Source organism: Manis javanica, chromosome 2 (assembly GCF_040802235.1).
Source record: "Manis javanica isolate MJ-LG chromosome 2, MJ_LKY, whole genome shotgun sequence".
Classification (NCBI taxonomy): Eukaryota; Metazoa; Chordata; class Mammalia; order Pholidota; family Manidae; genus Manis; species Manis javanica.
The window spans coordinates 734,135-751,317 of NC_133157.1; the positions used below are offsets into that span (position 1 = coordinate 734,135).

Consider the following 17,183-nt stretch of genomic DNA (forward strand, 5'->3'; position numbering starts at 1 on the left):
GGGCCGCAGGCAGTCCAGGCACTGAATGTTTCTTCCTCCTGCAGAGTCAAGCCCATGAGCAATGCTGCCTGACCAGGCTTGGGAAGGAGAGTGTTTTTGATGTTTTCCTGGGCAGGGTGGGCCCAAGTTTCTCCTGACCCTCTCAACCAACACATGCTTCCCAAACTCACCCAACCCCTTGGGGCAGCAGCTGCAGGGACCTATGGGGCTGACAGGCCAACAGAGACGGACCCAGAAAAGACTCAGAATAGAGGGTTGGGTCCCAGGCCGCATGGAAGGCTGGAAGTGGGCATGTTTAACAAGTGACCAGGGAGGGCAGGAAGCAGTTAAACCAAGCAGTTTGGAATTGCAGTTCTTGTTGGGAACCCAAGCCCAGGAAGGGTTCTCGCTAGGCCAGGTCCTGTGCTGGACACCAGAGCATGGCAGGGACCTGGACCAGCAGGCAGAGCCCCTCACCAAAGGATGGGCTGCATGCCGGAGCTGGGGGAGGGGGTGGTCAATGAGGATCACAGGAGATGCTCAGGGGCACCCTCAGCTCTGTCTGAGGCCAGTGAGGCTGGTCACAAGAAAAGTGACTCTAGGTCCTCCTCTCCCCTCCCCCAAGGAAGAGCCACACCAAAGCCAGGCAGGGGCTTGTGTTCCGGCCCAGGTTGTCCAGCATCCCTACTCTTGACACAGGACACAGCCTAGCAAGGATATTTACAAAGACAACCTTTATTGACAGGCACAGATTACTAGGGTGAACTCTGAGGTGAAGGAGTCCCTTAGCCCTTCCCAGCTTGCCTGGCCTGGGCACCTGCTTGCCCAGGGACAGGTGAGGAGACTCCAATAGTGCTGAGACTAGAAGCATGGCCTCTCTGGCAGCCCAGTGGGGTGTGGGGTCTTCAAAGGGGCCCTGAGCAGAGCTGACCCAGGGCCTGCCCTCCCCATAGCCCGTGTGAGTACAGGGCTAGGAACCGAACCTGGAGGGTTGCACCCAGGACTTTTTTGTCACCTTGGGCCCGTGGGGAGTGGCAGCTGCCTCTTGGCACTGGAGACAGAGAAGGCAGCTGCTGCCTTAAGGAACCAAGACGCTTTGAAGACAGACTTGCTGGGAGCCGGGCCACTGATGGACGAGGGTGCGCCCCTCCCCGCCTGTGGCTTCATCAGCCGTCCTTGCCCCCACTGCTCTTCTGCTCTGAGGCCGTGGCCTTGGTCAGGTTCCCAGCTTCCCTCTTCAGGACACTAAGCAGAGTCTGTGAGCTCTCCAGGATCTGGGAACAGAGACCCAAGGCAGTTGTCACTTCTTCTGTCAGACAGCCCCCACAGCCCAGACCCCTCACATGCCGTCTGAGTCTGTGTGAAGACCCTCTGCCCCTTCCTCTCATCCTGGGAAGCCAGGCCAGAGAGCCCAGGACAAGCCACACAGTAACCAGCACAGTGCGAGGAATGGGACCCAGAACACACCGGGCCCCATGAGCAGCTCCCATCTCCCCAGTGGTCCTGTCGCCTCTCCCGGAGGCACCCCCGGGCCAAAAGCCCCTGGGGGAACTCCATGTGGGCCTCCCAGCTGCCCTGGGCCCCACCTTGAGGTAAGCAGCCTCTGTCTCCGCGATGGTCCGGTCAAACTCGTTGCGAGAGGCGATCTTGCGTGCCAGGTTCTCGTTGACTCGGGCCAGTTTCTCTGTGAGCTGCTTCACCTCATTCTGCAGCCGCTGCTTCTCATCCTCGTCCTGCTGGATCTGCCGGCACAACTCTTCTCGCTTCTGGCACAGCTCTTCGATGCCTAAGGCGGGCGGACGGGCAGGCGCTGCGGCCCAGGACGGGACCACCACCCCTCCCATTCGGGGACCCACTGCTTCGCAAGAAAGACTGGTGGTGGGAGGCGCGGGTGCCTGCCGGGCCACCTCCACCCGAGCCAGGCCAGTGTCCCACATCCCCGGCGGCCAGGCTTAAAGGGGCTCCACACGTGACGCCCCGGCGCGGGGCCTGGGAGGCGGAGCATGCCCAAGCCATTCGTTCTTCCGCTCACCCCACAGACACCTGGCCCTTGGTGCGTGCCGCATCGTGGCTGTGCACTGGGCAGGTCGAAACGGCCAGGACACCCACACACGAACCGTGCAACCAACGCGGCCGCACGCTGCGCGCCCGCTACTTCCTGGGCCCGCAGGTCGGAGAGTCCCGCGCCCTCCCAGCCCTCCCGGCGGGCCCCGTCGCGCGGCCGCTCACACTTGACCAGCTCGTTGTTGTAGTTCTGCAGCGCCGCGCCCTGCTGGGTCATGGTCGCCGTCCGGGATCCCAAGCACGCCAACCGCCACTACCACAGTGCTGCCCGCGCCTGCGCGCTTTCTTCCGACGCCACGCTCCCCAATACGTCACCGCTGCGCGCTTCGTGTGCGTCATCGCCGCGCGCACGATCAGGCTGCATCATCGTCGTGCGCGGCGCCGGGCAGTTCCTGGAGCGGGTGGGCCCAGATGGCGGCGGTGGCGGTGGCGGCGCGTGACAGCAACCCAGGGCCTTCACCGGAGCTGTTGGTGGCCTGGAATACCGTGAGCACCGGGCTGGTGCCTCCTGCCGCTCTGGGACTGGTGAGGCAGGGAAGGAGGCGGCGGCCCGCGTGGGGTTCCCGGGACGCTGCGCGCTTTATTGGGGCGTCGTTCCTCGGGCTAGAAGTGCTCCGTCCGTCGCCTTTGTCCAGCCTGCTTCCTCCACAATCCCACCTCGTTTGGCTCCCCTGGCAGCCCTTCTCCATCGTAGGCCCCGCTTCCCCTTCTGTCCCTTCCTCTGCCTCTGCCCCCATTACCGCCCTCGCCACCTCTGCACTATGTTCCCGTCTCCTTGCGGTTTTCTACACTGTAGGCATCCTCCCGGACCAGCGGTGCAGTTCCTCCAAAGGAGGAGGAGCTCCGGGCAGCGGTAGAGGTTTTGAGGGGCCATGGTCTGCACTCGGTCCTGGAGGAGTGGTTCCTAGAGGTGCTGCAGAGTGACCTGCAGGCCAACATCTCCCTCGAATTCTGGAACGCCGTCTCCCAGCGTGAGAACTGTGCAGACGAGCCCCAGTGCCTTCTGCTGCTCCTTGATGCTTTTGGCTTGCTGGAGAGCCGTCTGGATCCCTACCTGCATAGTCTAGAGCTTCTGGAGAAGTGGACTCGCCTGGGCTTGCTTATGGGCACTGGGGCGCAGGGACTGCGGGAAAAGGTCCACACCACCTTGCGGGGCGTCCTGTTCTTTTCCACTCCCAGAGCCTTTCAGGAGATGGTCCAGCGCCTCTATGGGCGCTTCTTGAGAGTCTACATGCAGAGTAAGAGGAAAGGGGAAGGGGGCACCGACCCGGAGCTGGAGGGGGAATTGGACAGCAGGTATGCCCGCCGCCGGTACTACCGGCTTCTTCAGAGCCCACTGTGTGCGGGATGTGGCAGTGACAAGCAGCAGTGTTGGTGCCGCCAGGCCCTGGAGCAGTTCCACCAACTCAGCCAGGTCCTGTGAGTACTTGTGCCTGCATGGCTGTGCCACTGTCCCTCCTGACTTGGGGCCAGCTGGCCTCTGCAGAGAGCTGGCAAGCTGGCCAGGGGACTCTGCCACCTTTCCTGATAGCATAGACATATGGAGAGAGGGTCTCCAGGATCACTGTGCTTTGTTCTGCACACAGGTGTCTGTCACTCATACTAGCTCAGGGCTTCATACTTTGTGTATGATACACAAAGACCCCACACGATTACAAATTTCCTGGGCCTTGTAGAATTCTGCTGTGTTTTTTGCAGGCTTTCTGGGGGAGGAGTGTTTATCCTACGGTGTAATTGCAAACAGTTGGCTTGCTATTTATTTTCTCTAGAATGAGCCAGGGATCAAGCCATTCTGTTGGGCAAGGAATTGCCTTTCCAGCCCTTAGAAGGGGAAAGGATTTTGTTGTTTTAAAAGCTAAGTCCTGAGGTATAGACTCTCCACTCTCTACGGTCACTTATGACTCTGTCACACTGAGCCAAGAGGCAAACGTGCAGCTGTCAGGGAGAGAAGCTTTCGGCGGGACTGAGGAGCGGGCCTGTTGCTGGCAGGGATCAGGCAAGCTCTGAGGGCCTCTTTTGCCTTCATCCCAGGTGAAAGTTGCGCAGAAACATTCTTGTTTCTTTTCAAGTCCACTTGCCCTTGTAGACCAGGCAGGGTCTCCACTGAAGACACAGGGAGCAGTGTCTGCTTATGTAGTTGGGGTCGTGATGTATTGAGTTGCTGTTTCACAGCTAGTTCTAGAGCGGATGCTTTGGGCCTAGAGAGCAACATGTGGTCTCAGGAGGAAGACCCGTTTCAGCCAGGCAGAGGCCAGCTGGGGTGGGTGGAGTGTTGCCTGTGCTCTGTCCTCTTGGCAGCCTTTGCTCAGAGCTCAGTACAGTTGTTCCCCTGCCAGGAGGGCCATGAAAGGTGTGCTGGGTGTGGGGGAGCCCTTTGGGCTCTTGATGCTCCACAGACAGGGCTCTCCCCCAGACACAGGCTCAGTCTGCTGGAGCGCGTCAGTGCCGAGGCCGTGACTACCACCCTGCACCAGGTGACCCGGGAGAGGATGGAGGACCGCTGCAGGGGAGAGTATGAGCGGTCCTTCCTGCGTGAGTTCCACAAGGTGAGGACACCCCTCCAAGATGTGTTCTGGGGGCTGGGAACAAACCTGACACCCTGGCTTTAGAAGCAGCCAGAATGCAGAGACCAGGTGAATTAGGACCTCGCTGGTAGTCGCAGCTGTCTGGTGCTGGGTGGAGGCCAGTCCTTCCTGGCCCACTCTGGTGACAGCAAGGAAGAGCCCATGACATGCTCCACAAGGTCTGTGTAGAATCACATGGTGGGGGCAGTCAAGGTCCAGGGTGTACTGGTGAGGGACTGCAGGGTGCCCGTGCTGCTGGGGAATTGTCCGGGACTCTGCTCTGGGCTCCCCAGGGCTGTGAAGTAGCTGGGTCCAGCCGTGGGGGGCTCTCCAGCCTGCTTCCACTTCCTGCCTGTCCTCCCGCGCTGGTCCTTCGTCTCCACCTTGTGAGGATGCAGTTCAGCTGAGGGGTGGTGTCCCTACAGCAGCAGCAGGTGGGAGCCTGGGAGCCTGGTCTGGGCGGCTTGTGCTGCCCCAGACGGCAGATATCCTGGTGTTCTCATCAGTGGTTGGGCCATCTGCGGGGGGCTGTGTGGCCTACGTGGTGGTATCTCCTATAGATTTGCACTCGCACACTTAGAAGCAGTCTTGCTACATGCCGCATTGTCTGTGTGCAGGAGCTAGTGTGCATGGGCCCCAGGGCATGTGTCTCCACTCAGGAGAAGGCGCGCGTGCTCTCTGTACCCCATGTTGGGGCTGCTCTTGCCAAAGGTGCTGTGGACACTGATGTGCATGGAAGGAGTGTGGGGTCTGTGGATGGAGGCCTGGTACACCCCTTTAGGCCCAGCAGCCTGACGGTTTCTGTGTGCTCCTGGCCTCTGGGGCAGGCGGCCTTGGGGACTCTGTGGGCCTAGCCTCAGGGCGGGTGACTGTGTGGTCCCAGCCTGCTGGGTCCAGCTGGGTCCAGCCCACATCCCACCCCTGTGCTCTCCTGACAGTGGATCGAGAGGGTGGTTGGCTGGCTGGGCAGGGTGTTCCTGCAGGATGGCCCTGCCAGGCCTTCGTCACCTGTGGCAGGTGACACGCTACGCCGCTGGCGCTGCCACATACAGAGGTTCTTCTACCGCATCTACGCCGGCCTGCGCATTGAGGAGCTCTTCAGTGTCATCCGAGGTCTGCCCTTCCGCCCTGGGGTTGGGGGCATCCTGGGCACAGCTGGGCCCCCGCTTGGCTACCCAGCCCAGTGTCTGCATCAGGCAGGTGTGGTGGAGTGCCAGCCAGTGCTGCTGGGGGCCTGCCTCCTGCCCTCGACCTCATGCCCCTGCTCAGACTGGCCTCTGAGCGTTGCTCTGACCGTCTGCCCCATGGGGGTGGGGTTCCAATATATGGGCTCGTGAAGGACGAGGACAGCACATGGCACATGTGGGTGGGGCTATTTTCCCTTGGGCCCTGCCATCTGCGTGTCCTCTTGCCACACACAGTGTGTGCACCCACGAGCATGTGCAAAGCTGGCCCTCTCCTGCAGACTTCCCGGACTCCCGGCCGGCCATCGAGGACCTCAAGTACTGCCTGCAGCGGACTGACCAGAGGCAGCAGCTCCTCGTGTCCCTCAAGGCCGCCCTGGAGACGCGGCTTCTCCACCCAGGTGCCTCGGGCTGCTGCCCTCAGGTCCAGGCTCCCAGCCCTGGGAGGAGGCAGGGGAAAAGCTGTTTTTGCAGTCTTTGGGGCTGGTGGGGGAGCCCTCCCTCTTTGAAGTCCTTCACCCTCTTTGAAGGGCATCATGGGAGCTGAGGGGTTTGGCTTGGGGTTGGGGGCAGGGCACAGTCTTCTCAGGACATCCCCAGCAAGGGCTTGGATCTTGGAAGGTTCTGGAGAAAGCACTGTGAGTGTTAGGGGAGATGGGGCGCAGCTCCTTGCGGGTCACAGAGGTGACCTGAAGGCCATCTGACTGGTGTGCCAGCCGCCTGCTCACGGAGCCATAGCTCCTGAGCATTGCCGTGATCTCCGGCCTCCTCTCTTCGCTGTAGGCGTCAACACGTGTGACATCATCACCCTCTACATCTCCGCCATCAAGGCCCTACGCGTGCTGGACCCCTCCATGGTCATCCTGGAAGTGGCGTGTGAGCCCATTCGCCGCTATCTGAGGTGAGCTCTGCAGACCAGCCCTTGAGCCACTCTGACTCGGAAGTGCCAGGCTCCCAGTTCCTCCTGTGCCACCAGCTCCCTGGGGACACCAGGGTCACTCTGTCCCTCCCACTAGGCTGAGCAGCCTGGTCCAGACAAGGGCTCCCTCCTTTGCTGGTGCTGGCTCCTGTCGCCATTGCTCAGGCGCTGGGGGCCCACCTCGTGTCCGTGGCGCCTGCCTCCTTCAGTGCCCCCCAGCATAGACAGGCACCCAGCTCAGCTTTGCTTTTGCTGACTAGGTGCCCAGGCTGGTAGAAAGGATTGGCCCTCTGCTCGGCCTTTCTCTTGACTAGGAAGAGACTCCCAGGCTCTCTGTTAAGGCTGTTTATTCGGGGGCCATGGTCCAACCACCCAGAAACTCCTCAGGGGCAGGAGAGGCTCTGGGCAGGGCCGAGGGTGTTTGCAGCTGCCTTGGTTCGCATCTGCTGACTCTGAGCCTTGCGTGTCCTGGTCCCAGGGCCCCCTCGTTATCTTAGCTCCTGCTGCTCCCAAAAAGTAGGGTTTTTAATTTTCTCATTTCTTTTTAAGTCTGACGGGCCTAAATTCACCACATGGCCAGCCTGCAATGGCTGGGAGGGGTCGGATGGGGTCGTGATGGTGGGGGAGCAGTAAGAGATGCCATCAGGTCCAGTGGTGCTCATGCCTGGCAGGACGCGGGAGGACACAGTGCGGCAGATCGTGGCTGGGTTGACAGGGGACTCAGATGGCACAGGGGACTTGGCTGTCGAACTGTCCAAGACGGACCCAGCAAGCCTGGAGACTGGCCAGGACAGTGAGGATGACTCTGGCGACCCTGAGGACTGGGTTCCTGACCCTGTGGATGCCGACCCAGGTCAGCACCTGTTGCCCCACCAGGCTCTGGGCTGTGGGGCAGGTCCAGCCTGGTGGGCACGCTGGTCTTGTTTGTTGCTATGTGTTCCCTGGGGCTTAAGAGGTCAGCAGTCAAGCCCAGCCCAGCCTGGGTCCCCAGGAGTTTCCACTGGCTGGGTGGGCCCATCAGGCCACATCCCTGTGCAGGCTGCTAGAGGAGCGGATTCCCAGGCTGCCTGTGCACCCCCACCGTCTGGGATGCAGATCTGGGCACTCAGGCATGGCAGTGTGGGCCTGGCCTAGGCACAGAGAGGGCTGCCTCTGTCTCTGGGAGGTGCTAGTGGCACCCCTCCCCATGCTGTGCAGGGAAGTCCAGCTCCAAGCGCCGCTCTTCAGACATCATCAGCCTGCTGGTCAGCATCTACGGCAGCAAGGACCTCTTCATCAACGAGTACCGCTCGCTGCTGGCCGACCGCCTTCTGCACCAGTTCAGCTTCAGCCCTGAGCGGTGAGGCCTGCCAGGCCCCATGGGGCCAGGGGGCGCTGCCACTGTCCCGCCTCTGGAGGGAAGCGTGGCCTTCCCTCGGGCTCCCCTCCGTCGGCAGGTGCCCTGAAGCTGGGCAGGGACTGACCGCTCGGTGCTCAGTGCCTGCCCTGGGTTGGTCTTGGGGTGGGCAGCTGCGGAGCCAGGGGAAGCAGGTGTCGGGACTTCCAGGCCTCCGCTGGGGTGGAGGGGTGTTTCCTGCCTCTCCTCCCAGCTGGGGGGCTGCATACAGCCTCTCTGGGAGGCTGCAGGTGGCACTGTGGTGCTGGCTGCAAAGCGGTGGGCCACACACACCCCTCAGAGACTTGTCCTTCCAGGGAGATCCGCAACGTGGAGCTGCTGAAGCTGCGCTTTGGGGAGGCCCCCATGCATTTCTGCGAGGTCATGCTGAAGGTGTGCGCCCAGGCCCCTGCCCCGTTGCGCGACTCCCCTCTGCATGCCCAGTCCTTGGCCTCTGTGAGACCCTCAGCTGCTCTCCCAGGACATGGCGGACTCCCGCCGCATCAACGCCAACATCCGTGAGGAGGACGAGAAGCGGCCCGCAGAGGAGCAGCCGCTGTTCGGGGTCTACGCCGTCATCCTGTCCAGCGAGTTCTGGCCCCCGTTCAAGGATGAGAAGCTTGAGGTCCCTGAGGACATCAGGGCGGCCCTGGAGGCCTACTGCAGGAAGTACGAGAAGCTGAAGGTACCGTGCCCCCTGTGGCAGGTGCGGGCTGTGTCTTGACATGGTGACCCTTCTGCTCGACCCACACCCAGGATGCTGCCAGCTAGAGGGAGCAGCCGGGCATGGCGGCCTCTGCAGTGCCCTCCTGACAATCCGACAGTCGCTGTGTTGGGGTGGGAAGGTACAGGAGGCACTCTGCCCCCACTGCCCCCTGCTGTGAGTTGGCACACGTGTGTGTGTGCGCGTGCGTGCGTGTGCACTTTATACGCACTTGGATGAGTCCATGGTGCCCGCGCCCTGCAGCTCTGGGTGGCCCCACCCCTCTGGGCCTCCTTGTCCTTGTCCACTCTGGCCTCTCATAAGCAGTCTGGTTGCTGTGTTCAGCACAGGGAGATTCAGGGGCTACATCTCCTCCCTAGGTGCCCACCTCCAGGAATGCTCTTGAGGCCTTTGACCTCCACACTCCACTCTTCCCTTCCTCCTCCCCCACTTACCTGTGGACCAGAGACCCCATCTGTCTGCTGTTGGGGCTTTGGGGCACAGGGCAGGAGAAGGAGGGCTGTGTCACAGGGCACGTGCGCTGGGTCAGGTGGGGCTGAGCCCAGCAGTTCTGGACTGAGGGATGCAGGTGGAGCCTGGTGTGGGCAGGGTCTCAGCTTTACAGGGGACCCTTCTTTCCAGGTGACAGTTCAGCAGAGAAGTTAGGTTCTGGGGACTGGTGGGGACACAGGTGCTGCGACAGGCAGTCTGATGAGGGGCGTGGGCCTGAGTGACCTCAGGGTGCAGCCCAGTGAGCATGCTGGGCACCTGAGTAGAGGACCAGTGCCGGAGGGTTCCGGGTGTACACCCTGAGCCTGGGGGCACCAGGGGCCCCACAGAAATGGGGAGTCAGCAGCCAGGGCCCCATGAGCCCTTGGAACGGAGCCCTGGGACGAAGGCCACTTGGCTGGGCTGGGGGCTACAGGGTGGGCAGTGGGAGGAGCTGCAGCTTCTCCAGGGTTGCTGGGGCTTTTACAGGCCAAGGAGCCTCCTTCCTGAGGGAAGAGGGCTCAGCGCAGGCCAGCCAGTCCCTGGACAGGGGCACCCTTCCTGAGGCAGCAAGGCAGGCTGCAGCGCTGCACCCCACCTCTTCCTTGAGAGGGCCCATGCGGCCGGCACCCCCACTCCGACGGCCCCGTTGGCACCCGGCCTCCAGCAGGGCCAAGGAGGTCTCACCGCAGGTCCAGGGGCAGCTCGGCCACGTCCTGCTGCTCAGGCCGGTGCACCTGATGCGATGGCCACCTTCCGGGGCACTTCGTCTTAACTCAGCTGGACACTGGAGCAGCTAGGGTGGGCCCCAGGGCTGTGCTGGCAGGCAGGCTGCGGCCACAGTGCACCTGTCCCCCACCAGCCGAGCTCCTGGCCCGAGGACCACCTCACACACGGGGGTCACCTCGTCTGTGCCGTCGGCTGCTGGGCCTGGCAGCTACCCCGCTGCAGGCTGGAGTGGGTCATTGAAAGGCCTTCGTGACATGGCCCTGGAGCCAGAGTGCGTGGCAGGGACCCTGCTGGTTGCTGTTTTCTCTGCAGAGTGGGGTTTGTCGTCACCTTCCCCTTGAGAGCTGTGGGGACGTGGAAGGACTCAGAGCAGCACTTGGCCCAAAGTGGTTGTGTCAGTGTCCTGGGGCTGCTGGAACAGTACCACAAACAGGGCTTAAACTAACACAAATTTATTGTTTCTGTTCCGGCAGCTAGAAACCCAGGTCAGGGTGCTGTGGCCCCTGTGGCCCCTCCAGGGGCTCCAGGGCAGGCCCTCCCTGCTTCCAGCTGCTGGAAGGGATCCCTGGGCTCAGAGACACATCTCTCTGGCCTCTTCTCTCAGCGCTGCCGTTCAGTGCGTCTGCCCACATTTCTCCTTATTACAGAACGCCAGTCACTGGGTTAGGGCCCGCCCTGCTCCAGACGACCTCATCTTAACCCATTATACCTGTGATGACCCAATGTCGAAACAAGGCTACATTCTGAGGTATCCTGGATGTTAGGACTTCCAACATCTTTTAGGGGGGTCACAGTTCAAACCGTAAGAGTCCACCCTCTGGCCCTGTAAAGTTCATATCCTTCCTACAAGCAAAATATGCTCAACCAATTCTTCTCCCCAAAAGTCTTGACTGTTCCAGCACCAGCCCAAAGCTTGACATCTCATCTAAATAGCAGTACTGTGTCCCAAATCTTACATCTAAGTGGCATCTGAGCCTGTTAAGATGTTTATGGTGTGATTCATCCAGGGTGCAGCACCTCTGTAGCTGCAAACCTGAGATCAGACGCATGGCGGTCTGCTTCCAGAGGACAGGTGTGGACAAGTGTGGGGAGATGTCCCCATTCCAAAGGGGGAAAACCAGGACGAAGAGAGGAGGCAGGCCCCAGCCATGTCTGGAGCCCCCTGGGGGAAATGGCTCTGCGACCTGCCTGAGAATGAGCCGGTGTCAGTGCTGTCTCCTTGGCCTCCTGAGCCGCTCTCATCTGGCCGTCTGCCTTTCAGTCCAGGCCAGCAGAGCTCCCACTAGCATACAGTTCTCAGAAACCTTACTGGCCCCATGCAGTTCTGGGCATCCAAGCCTTCCAGTGTGGGTGCTCGCATCTTTCCTGGGCCACCCCTCTCTGCCCCGGCTTTTCTGGGACCTCTGGTGCCCTGATTTTGCACATCTTGCCTCTTGGCCACACCCTGGCTCGGTCTCCATAGCACAGGGATGGTGTCCAAGCCAAGTGCTGGCCCACCATTTCCTTGACCTCTGCTGCTGTTGGCTGCAAGCAGCATGGAGAAACCAGATTGCACCTTGCACATTTGGCTTGGAAATCTCAGCTAAATATCCAAGTTCATCCCTTGCAAATTTTGCTTTCCACTCAGCAGAGCACAACCCAGCCCAGCCTCTGCCACCTCCAGTTTCTGTGGCAGCTTCCTTGTTTGCACAGACCCCACCAGAATGGCCTTTACTGCCTGTGTTCCCACCAGCAGTCTCTTCAGACAGTCCAGGCTTTTACACACACAACAGCTCAAAACCCCCAGCTTCCCCTGTGACCCGACTCCACAGCCCCTTCCACACTTCGAGGTGCTTGTTCCAGCCCACTTCCCGGGACCAGAATCTGTGTTGCTTTCCTAGGGCTGCCTTAACAAAGTGCTACAAACTGGGTAGCTTATAGCAGAAATTTCTTGTCTTGGTTCTGGAGGCCAGTCTGAGATGAAGGTGTCAGCAGGGTGTGTCCCTAAAGGCAGAGTCCTGCTTCTCCCCTCAGTCTGGGGTGTCCCTGGGTTCGTGGCCTCACGCCAGCCTCTGCATGGTTCTTCCTGTGTCTGTCGTCACACAGTCCCTCTCACCGGGACACCGGTCAGGTGAGATTAGGGCCTGCTGTCCGGCATGACTTCATCTTAGGCCCACAGTGATCCCATTTCCAAGCCAAGTCACATTCTGACCTCTTGGAGACACAGCTCAACTGTGACGGCAGCTGTCAGCGTTGGGGCCTTATGGTCGACGCTGGTGGTTGGTGGGGTGGTTGACCGCTGGCTGCCTGTGCTGATCCTGGCCCTCCCCAGGCCATGCGGACCCTCAGCTGGAAGCACACCCTGGGGCTGGTGACCATGGATGTGGAGCTGGCTGACCGCACCCTGTCTGTGGCAGTGACCCCTGTGCAGGCAGTGGTCTTGCTGTACTTCCAGGACCAAGGTGAGCCCGCTGGCCCCTGCCCCCACCCCCCCGGGGCCAGCCGGGCCCTGCTCTCCTGTCAGGTGGGAGCCGGACTCAGGGCCTGGCTGGGCTGCCCAGGGCCTCTGGACCCCTGGAAAGCTGAGCTGGGCTGACAGGGCAGAGGGAGGTGCAGCCCGGCCCTGCGTGCCCAGCATGCCTGGCTGCCCCGCACACAGCCAGCTGGACCCTGGAGGAGCTGAGCAAGGTGGTGAAGATGCCGGTGGCCCTGCTGCGGCGGCGGATGTCAGTGTGGCTGCAGCAGGGTGTGCTGCGGGAGGAGCCTGCCGGCACCTTCTCTGTGGTTGAGGAGGAGCGACCCCAGGACCGGGACAACATGGTGCTCATCGATAGCGATGATGAGAGCGACTCAGGCATGGCCTCCCAGGCCGACCAGAAGGAGGAGGAACTGCTGGTACGTGGGGCTGGCGGCCTGCCTTGACCCCGTGTGGCTGTTGCTGGAGGGCAGCCCAGCTGACAGCCAGCCTGGCTGCTGTCTCCCCAGCTCTTCTGGACGTACATCCAGGCCATGCTGACCAACCTGGAGAGCCTCTCGCTGGAGCGCATTTACAGCATGCTGCGCATGTTCGTGGTGACCGGGCCTGCACTGGCCGAGATCGACCTGCAGGAGCTCCAGGGCTTCCTGCAGAGGAAGGTGCGCGACCAGCAGCTCATCTATGCAGCTGGCGTCTACCGCCTGCCCAAGAGCTGCAGCTGATGCCTCCCCAGCCCCGCCCGGCCCCACCCAGCCCCGGAGTGCAGAGTAAAGCAGATGGTCCATCCTTTCCTTGTCCTGGTGTCTTTGTGGGCCCCTCACGGGCACATGATTGGGCTCTCTATCCGGACTAGACCCTCCCACCTTAACCTAGCAAGGCTTGGCTCCCTGGGAGCAGGTGAGGGGAGCCACAGGGTGGCCAGGCCCAGGCCCAGCCCCAGCCTCACACCAGTGTTTGGGCTCCAAATGTGGGGTCCTGGCACATGGGCATCCCTGGACTGCTCCAGCGGGTAGAGGCCCATGTCTGAGGCTAAGGATCAGGCAGGACCCCAGGAGTAGGCTTCCTTTGAGCCACATGTGGTGCCTCCAGCACAGCCATGCTTCTCTGTCCTTGAGAGAAGCCATTGGGTCCCACCTGTCCCAAGCCTGAGGGTCATGGTCCCAAGTGCTGGGCTCAGCCAGGGCTGCTGCTGGCTGTGTGGGCTCCATTGGAATGCCTGTTAAGCCAAGAACTCCCAAATCTCTGGCAGGAGGGGCTGCCTGGGACACCCTGGCAGTGGGAGGGCATCTCTCCACCCCTCTCATGTTGGGGTTGGCCATAGTGCCTGGAACTCAATGAAGTTTGCCTTCACTGGGACCTTTCCCTTCCACACCCCTGGACGTGTGACCAGGAGCATCTGGGGGGCTCTGCACAGCAGGAGGTGAAGGGCCCTGGGAGCACAGTCCACCCCAGCCAGAGCACAGGGTCCAACCAAGGCCAGCACTGGCCTGGCGCTGCCCTCGGCCTGAGTCCCGATGACAGGGGAAGGTACTGGCTTCACCAACACCCAAGACCTTTAGAGCCGTACCTAGCTAAGCTGACCCCATGTTCCAGGCAGGATCTATTCCAGGCATGGTGCTGTCCTGTTCCAGGCCTGGAGCCGCACCCACCACCCCAGATGCTCTCTGGATTCCCAGCAGGGTGCCCCCTAGTGCCCACCCCCACCTCTGTGTTGGCCTCATGCTCACGAGGGCCCTAATGGCAGTCCAGCTTCTAGGACTTCCTCTTACTCCAGAGAATTTTGCTTGCCATGGGATTTGAAGGAGGAAATGGTAAGTATTAGGTGCATGGCTCAGCAATTTCAGGGTTCTGATGAGCCAATGACTCCCTTCCGCCCCACCTAGCCGGGCCTGGCTCCCTGGGGGTGTCAGCATGTGGCTGTGCCGTGGTCCTGAGAAGAGGGGCTTCCTGCTCTCTTCCAAACTCTAGTGGAGGCCCTGAGGGCTCTAACACCCGCCATGCCCACCTGGGCCAGGCTGGGTGTGCCTCTGTCATCCTAACCAGGATGAAAACCTGCTGGACTGGACTGGCAGGGTGGCTATGCCAGCCCCCAGCATGGGCACACCTGTTCTGTGTCCCTTCAGGCGGGTGCGGTAAAGCCTGGGCGGGTCCTGGAGCCCAGAAGCAGTGGCACAGAGGTGAGCCAGGAGCTGGGCTAGTCCCTAGGGGCCCCGCCAGGAGGGGCACCTGTGTTGGGTCAGGGAGGTTCCTGCTTACCAAGAGCAGGCTAGGGCCCAGCTGTGCCCTCCCCCATGGTGCCCTGTGGGGTCAGCCATGGGGCAGGCATTTTCTCCTGCTGCCTGACGAGTTTTCCTGGAAGGCCCCTGGGGAGGAGGGAGGCAGCCTCATGGAGTGGCTGTGCAGGACAGCAGGGGGGAGATGGGCCTGACGCACCACACCAGCCTGCAGACAAGGGCCGCGGGCAGCCCTTGGCCAGTCTGCAGGAAGCTGTGCCGGGAGCAGACCAGAGGGCCCTGGGCGTGGGTCCCGAAGTGGCTGTGGGCTCCAGTGACACATTTCAGCTGGGCCCTCCAATGCCGCCTGCAGCCGTTACTGAGCCACGTCCTGGAGAAGGGTGTTATGAGGCCTGTGAGCAGCACACCCACTCTCCTGAATGAGTGGGGGGCCCTCTAGATCTGGGCATTGCTGGGGTGTCAGCTGGACCCTTCCCAAAGCAGCTAGTGTAAGGGTAGCAGATGCAGGTCCACCCCATGGCTGCCCTCAGCCCCTGCGTCCCAGCCTTGGGAGGAGGACGGTGGCTGGTGACATTGGTCAGCTGGAGCCCAGACACCCTGAGCTACTCCATCCCTTATCCTGAGAGAGAAGCAGATGACTGGGTCTGGGGCAGGCTCATCATTGGCTCTGCCTCAGATCAGGGACCCCAGGAGTGGCTCCCAGGCTCCTGTCCACCCTACCTGTCCTGGCCCAAGGCTGCCTGTCCAGGGCTTCTCAAATATCAGAGCTCAGGTTGGAATGGAGCTTCAGCTGGGGCCCTGCCCCCACCCACCCTGACTCACCTCCCTACTGTGAGGTCAGCACCTTCTGGCGAGTTCCGTCCAGAGGTGTGCGGTGGGGCTGGGGGCTGGACATGGCCCTCTGTCCTCAGCCTGACTCCTGCCTGGCTGGCAGCCCCCTTGGCCTGATATGTTTGTCCCTTTGGCTCATGCCTGCTGCAGGTGCCTCCTCCTGCCCCCAGCCAGAACCCCTCCCTTGTCCAGCAGGTCAGGTGTGCCCGAGTCCTTATGGTGGCCACCAGGGGGAGGGGTAGCCCTGGGGAGTCTTCTGCTAGTGACAGTGGCCCCCCAGGCCTAGCGGGCTCTGTCTCTGCAGCAGGAACCTACTGTGAGTGCAGCCTGGGCCTCAGCTGGGAGGCCCTCATCGCCCTGCTTGTGGTGCTGGCGGGCATCAGCGCCAGCTGCTTCTGCGTCCTCGTCATTGTGGCAGTTGGCATCATGCGAGCCAAGGGGTGTGTGAGCCCCAGGGCTGGGGCGGGTGGATGAGGGCCACAGGGCCATACCACCTGCCCTGAGCCCTTGGTCTTGCTGGGAGAGGGGCCTCTGCTCCTGGGAGAGATGCCACCAGGGGCTTGGGAATGGCAATTCCCAGACTGCGGGTTAGAGGGAGGTGTGGAGGGTACCTCCAGACTCCTGGAGGCTAGCCCCATTCTTCTAGGACTCATACCTACCTTTGTTTCCCCAGTGAAACATGCCCCAGACACACGGATAGCAGGTGAGTGGCCCCAGGGGAAGATCCCAGGAGTGAACTGCGTCCCTGCCCCCTGTCCTCAGGAGGTACAGTTCTCAGAGCACTCGACGGGAGTGCAGGGTCCATACTGGGTGGTCAAAGAAGACCTTGTGAGCCCGAGCTGATGGCTGCCTGCAGCCAGCCCGACCGCCTGTGCCCTGCAGGTTGGTGGGGCACTTCGGGGCCCAGGAAGAGTGCATGGACCTGCACGCAGTGCATGTGGAGTCCCACGTTATGGATCCTGACCTGGAGGTCTCCACGACGCTGCCCCCGGAGGGTCATGGCCTCAGGACCATCCCCGTGGTTCAGTGACCCTAGAGGAGCGGTGCCCCCCTCCCACCTGAGTAGGCTGTGGCAGTTGGGAGTTAGTGGGCCTGCACTGTCCTCCCTGCCTCCTCCTAGAGCCCAGGTGGCTGGGCCATGGGGCAGGGGTACAGTCTATGCACCTGGGTCATCTCTATCTTCCATGAGGGTGCCCACCCCAGGCACCCACTGTCCACCATCCAGGGCAGGAGCCACACTTCTGTATTTCCGCTTCCTCCTGCATGGCCTCAGCCTAGCTCCTCCCTGCATCTTCCTGCTGCTTTGTCCTCTGAAGCTGGCAGGGCTCCTGGGCCTGTGCCCAGCCCCACCCCCGTTAAACACCAGGACAGGACCTGCAGCTCTGGCAACTCCAGAGGGAACAGCATCTGGCAGGAGGACCAGGGCTCGTGCCCCTGCCCCGCCCACACTGTCTCCTTGAGGTTCCAGGAGAGTCCTTGCAGGCATGACTCTGCCTCCCATGTGCCACCCACTCCACCCTGCAGCTTATCCCTGGGCTCGGGTCCCCATCATGCGCCCCCACCAATCACCCACCCCACCATGAGGGGTGCTGCCATTGCCATTCCCATGTGGGGGCTACTGTATATGTGTGCTAGGGTCACTCTGCGGAGCGACAAA

General features: G+C 61.6%; 3 protein-coding genes across 7 annotated transcripts; 2 read left to right on the forward strand and 1 right to left on the reverse strand.

The window, feature by feature from the left end:
• Positions 1-694: 694 nt before the first annotated feature.
• Positions 695-2,343, reverse strand: SSNA1 (SS nuclear autoantigen 1). Of its 2 annotated transcripts, XM_017646757.3 has the most exons (3): positions 2,209-2,343; positions 1,566-1,765; positions 695-1,253 (listed from the first exon to the last, which is right to left on the reverse strand). In XM_017646757.3, the coding sequence occupies exons 1-3, from the start codon at positions 2,258-2,260 to the stop codon at positions 1,146-1,148; spliced, it is 360 nt and encodes a 119-aa protein (XP_017502246.1). In that variant the 5' UTR covers positions 2,261-2,343; the 3' UTR covers positions 695-1,145. The 2 variants fall into 2 exon arrangements, with proteins under 2 accessions (XP_017502246.1, XP_017502243.1); XM_017646754.3 differs by lacking the exon at positions 2,209-2,343 and having other exon boundaries at positions 1,566-2,168.
• An 85-nt stretch (positions 2,344-2,428) lies between these two features.
• Positions 2,429-13,247, forward strand: ANAPC2 (anaphase promoting complex subunit 2). Of its 3 annotated transcripts, none has more exons than XR_012124796.1 (13): positions 2,429-2,568; positions 2,840-3,462; positions 4,457-4,589; positions 5,546-5,720; positions 6,073-6,192; positions 6,575-6,692; positions 7,382-7,563; positions 7,908-8,049; positions 8,403-8,478; positions 8,567-8,770; positions 10,654-10,754; positions 12,318-12,447; positions 12,645-12,871. XR_012124796.1 is itself a non-coding variant. In XM_017646753.3 (13 exons), the coding sequence occupies exons 1-13, from the start codon at positions 2,455-2,457 to the stop codon at positions 13,181-13,183; spliced, it is 2,466 nt and encodes an 821-aa protein (XP_017502242.1). In that variant the 5' UTR covers positions 2,429-2,454; the 3' UTR covers positions 13,184-13,247. The 3 variants fall into 3 exon arrangements, 2 of the variants coding, with proteins under 2 accessions (XP_017502242.1, XP_073077153.1); XM_017646753.3 differs by lacking the exon at positions 10,654-10,754 and adding an exon at positions 12,971-13,247 and having other exon boundaries at positions 12,645-12,880; XM_073221052.1 differs by lacking the exon at positions 10,654-10,754 and adding an exon at positions 12,971-13,247 and having other exon boundaries at positions 4,463-4,589; positions 12,645-12,880.
• A 1,073-nt stretch (positions 13,248-14,320) lies between these two features.
• On the forward strand, positions 14,321-17,180 carry TMEM210 (transmembrane protein 210). 2 transcript variants are annotated; one of them, XM_017646751.3, is made up of 4 exons: positions 14,321-14,638; positions 15,831-15,966; positions 16,200-16,229; positions 16,409-17,180. In XM_017646751.3, exons 1-4 carry the CDS (start codon positions 14,506-14,508, stop codon positions 16,554-16,556), a joined length of 447 nt encoding a protein of 148 aa, XP_017502240.2. In that variant the 5' UTR covers positions 14,321-14,505; the 3' UTR covers positions 16,557-17,180. The 2 variants fall into 2 exon arrangements, 1 of the variants encoding a protein (XP_017502240.2); XR_012124867.1 differs by lacking the exon at positions 15,831-15,966 and having other exon boundaries at positions 14,519-14,638; positions 16,200-16,545.
• Positions 17,181-17,183: the final 3 nt, after the last annotated feature.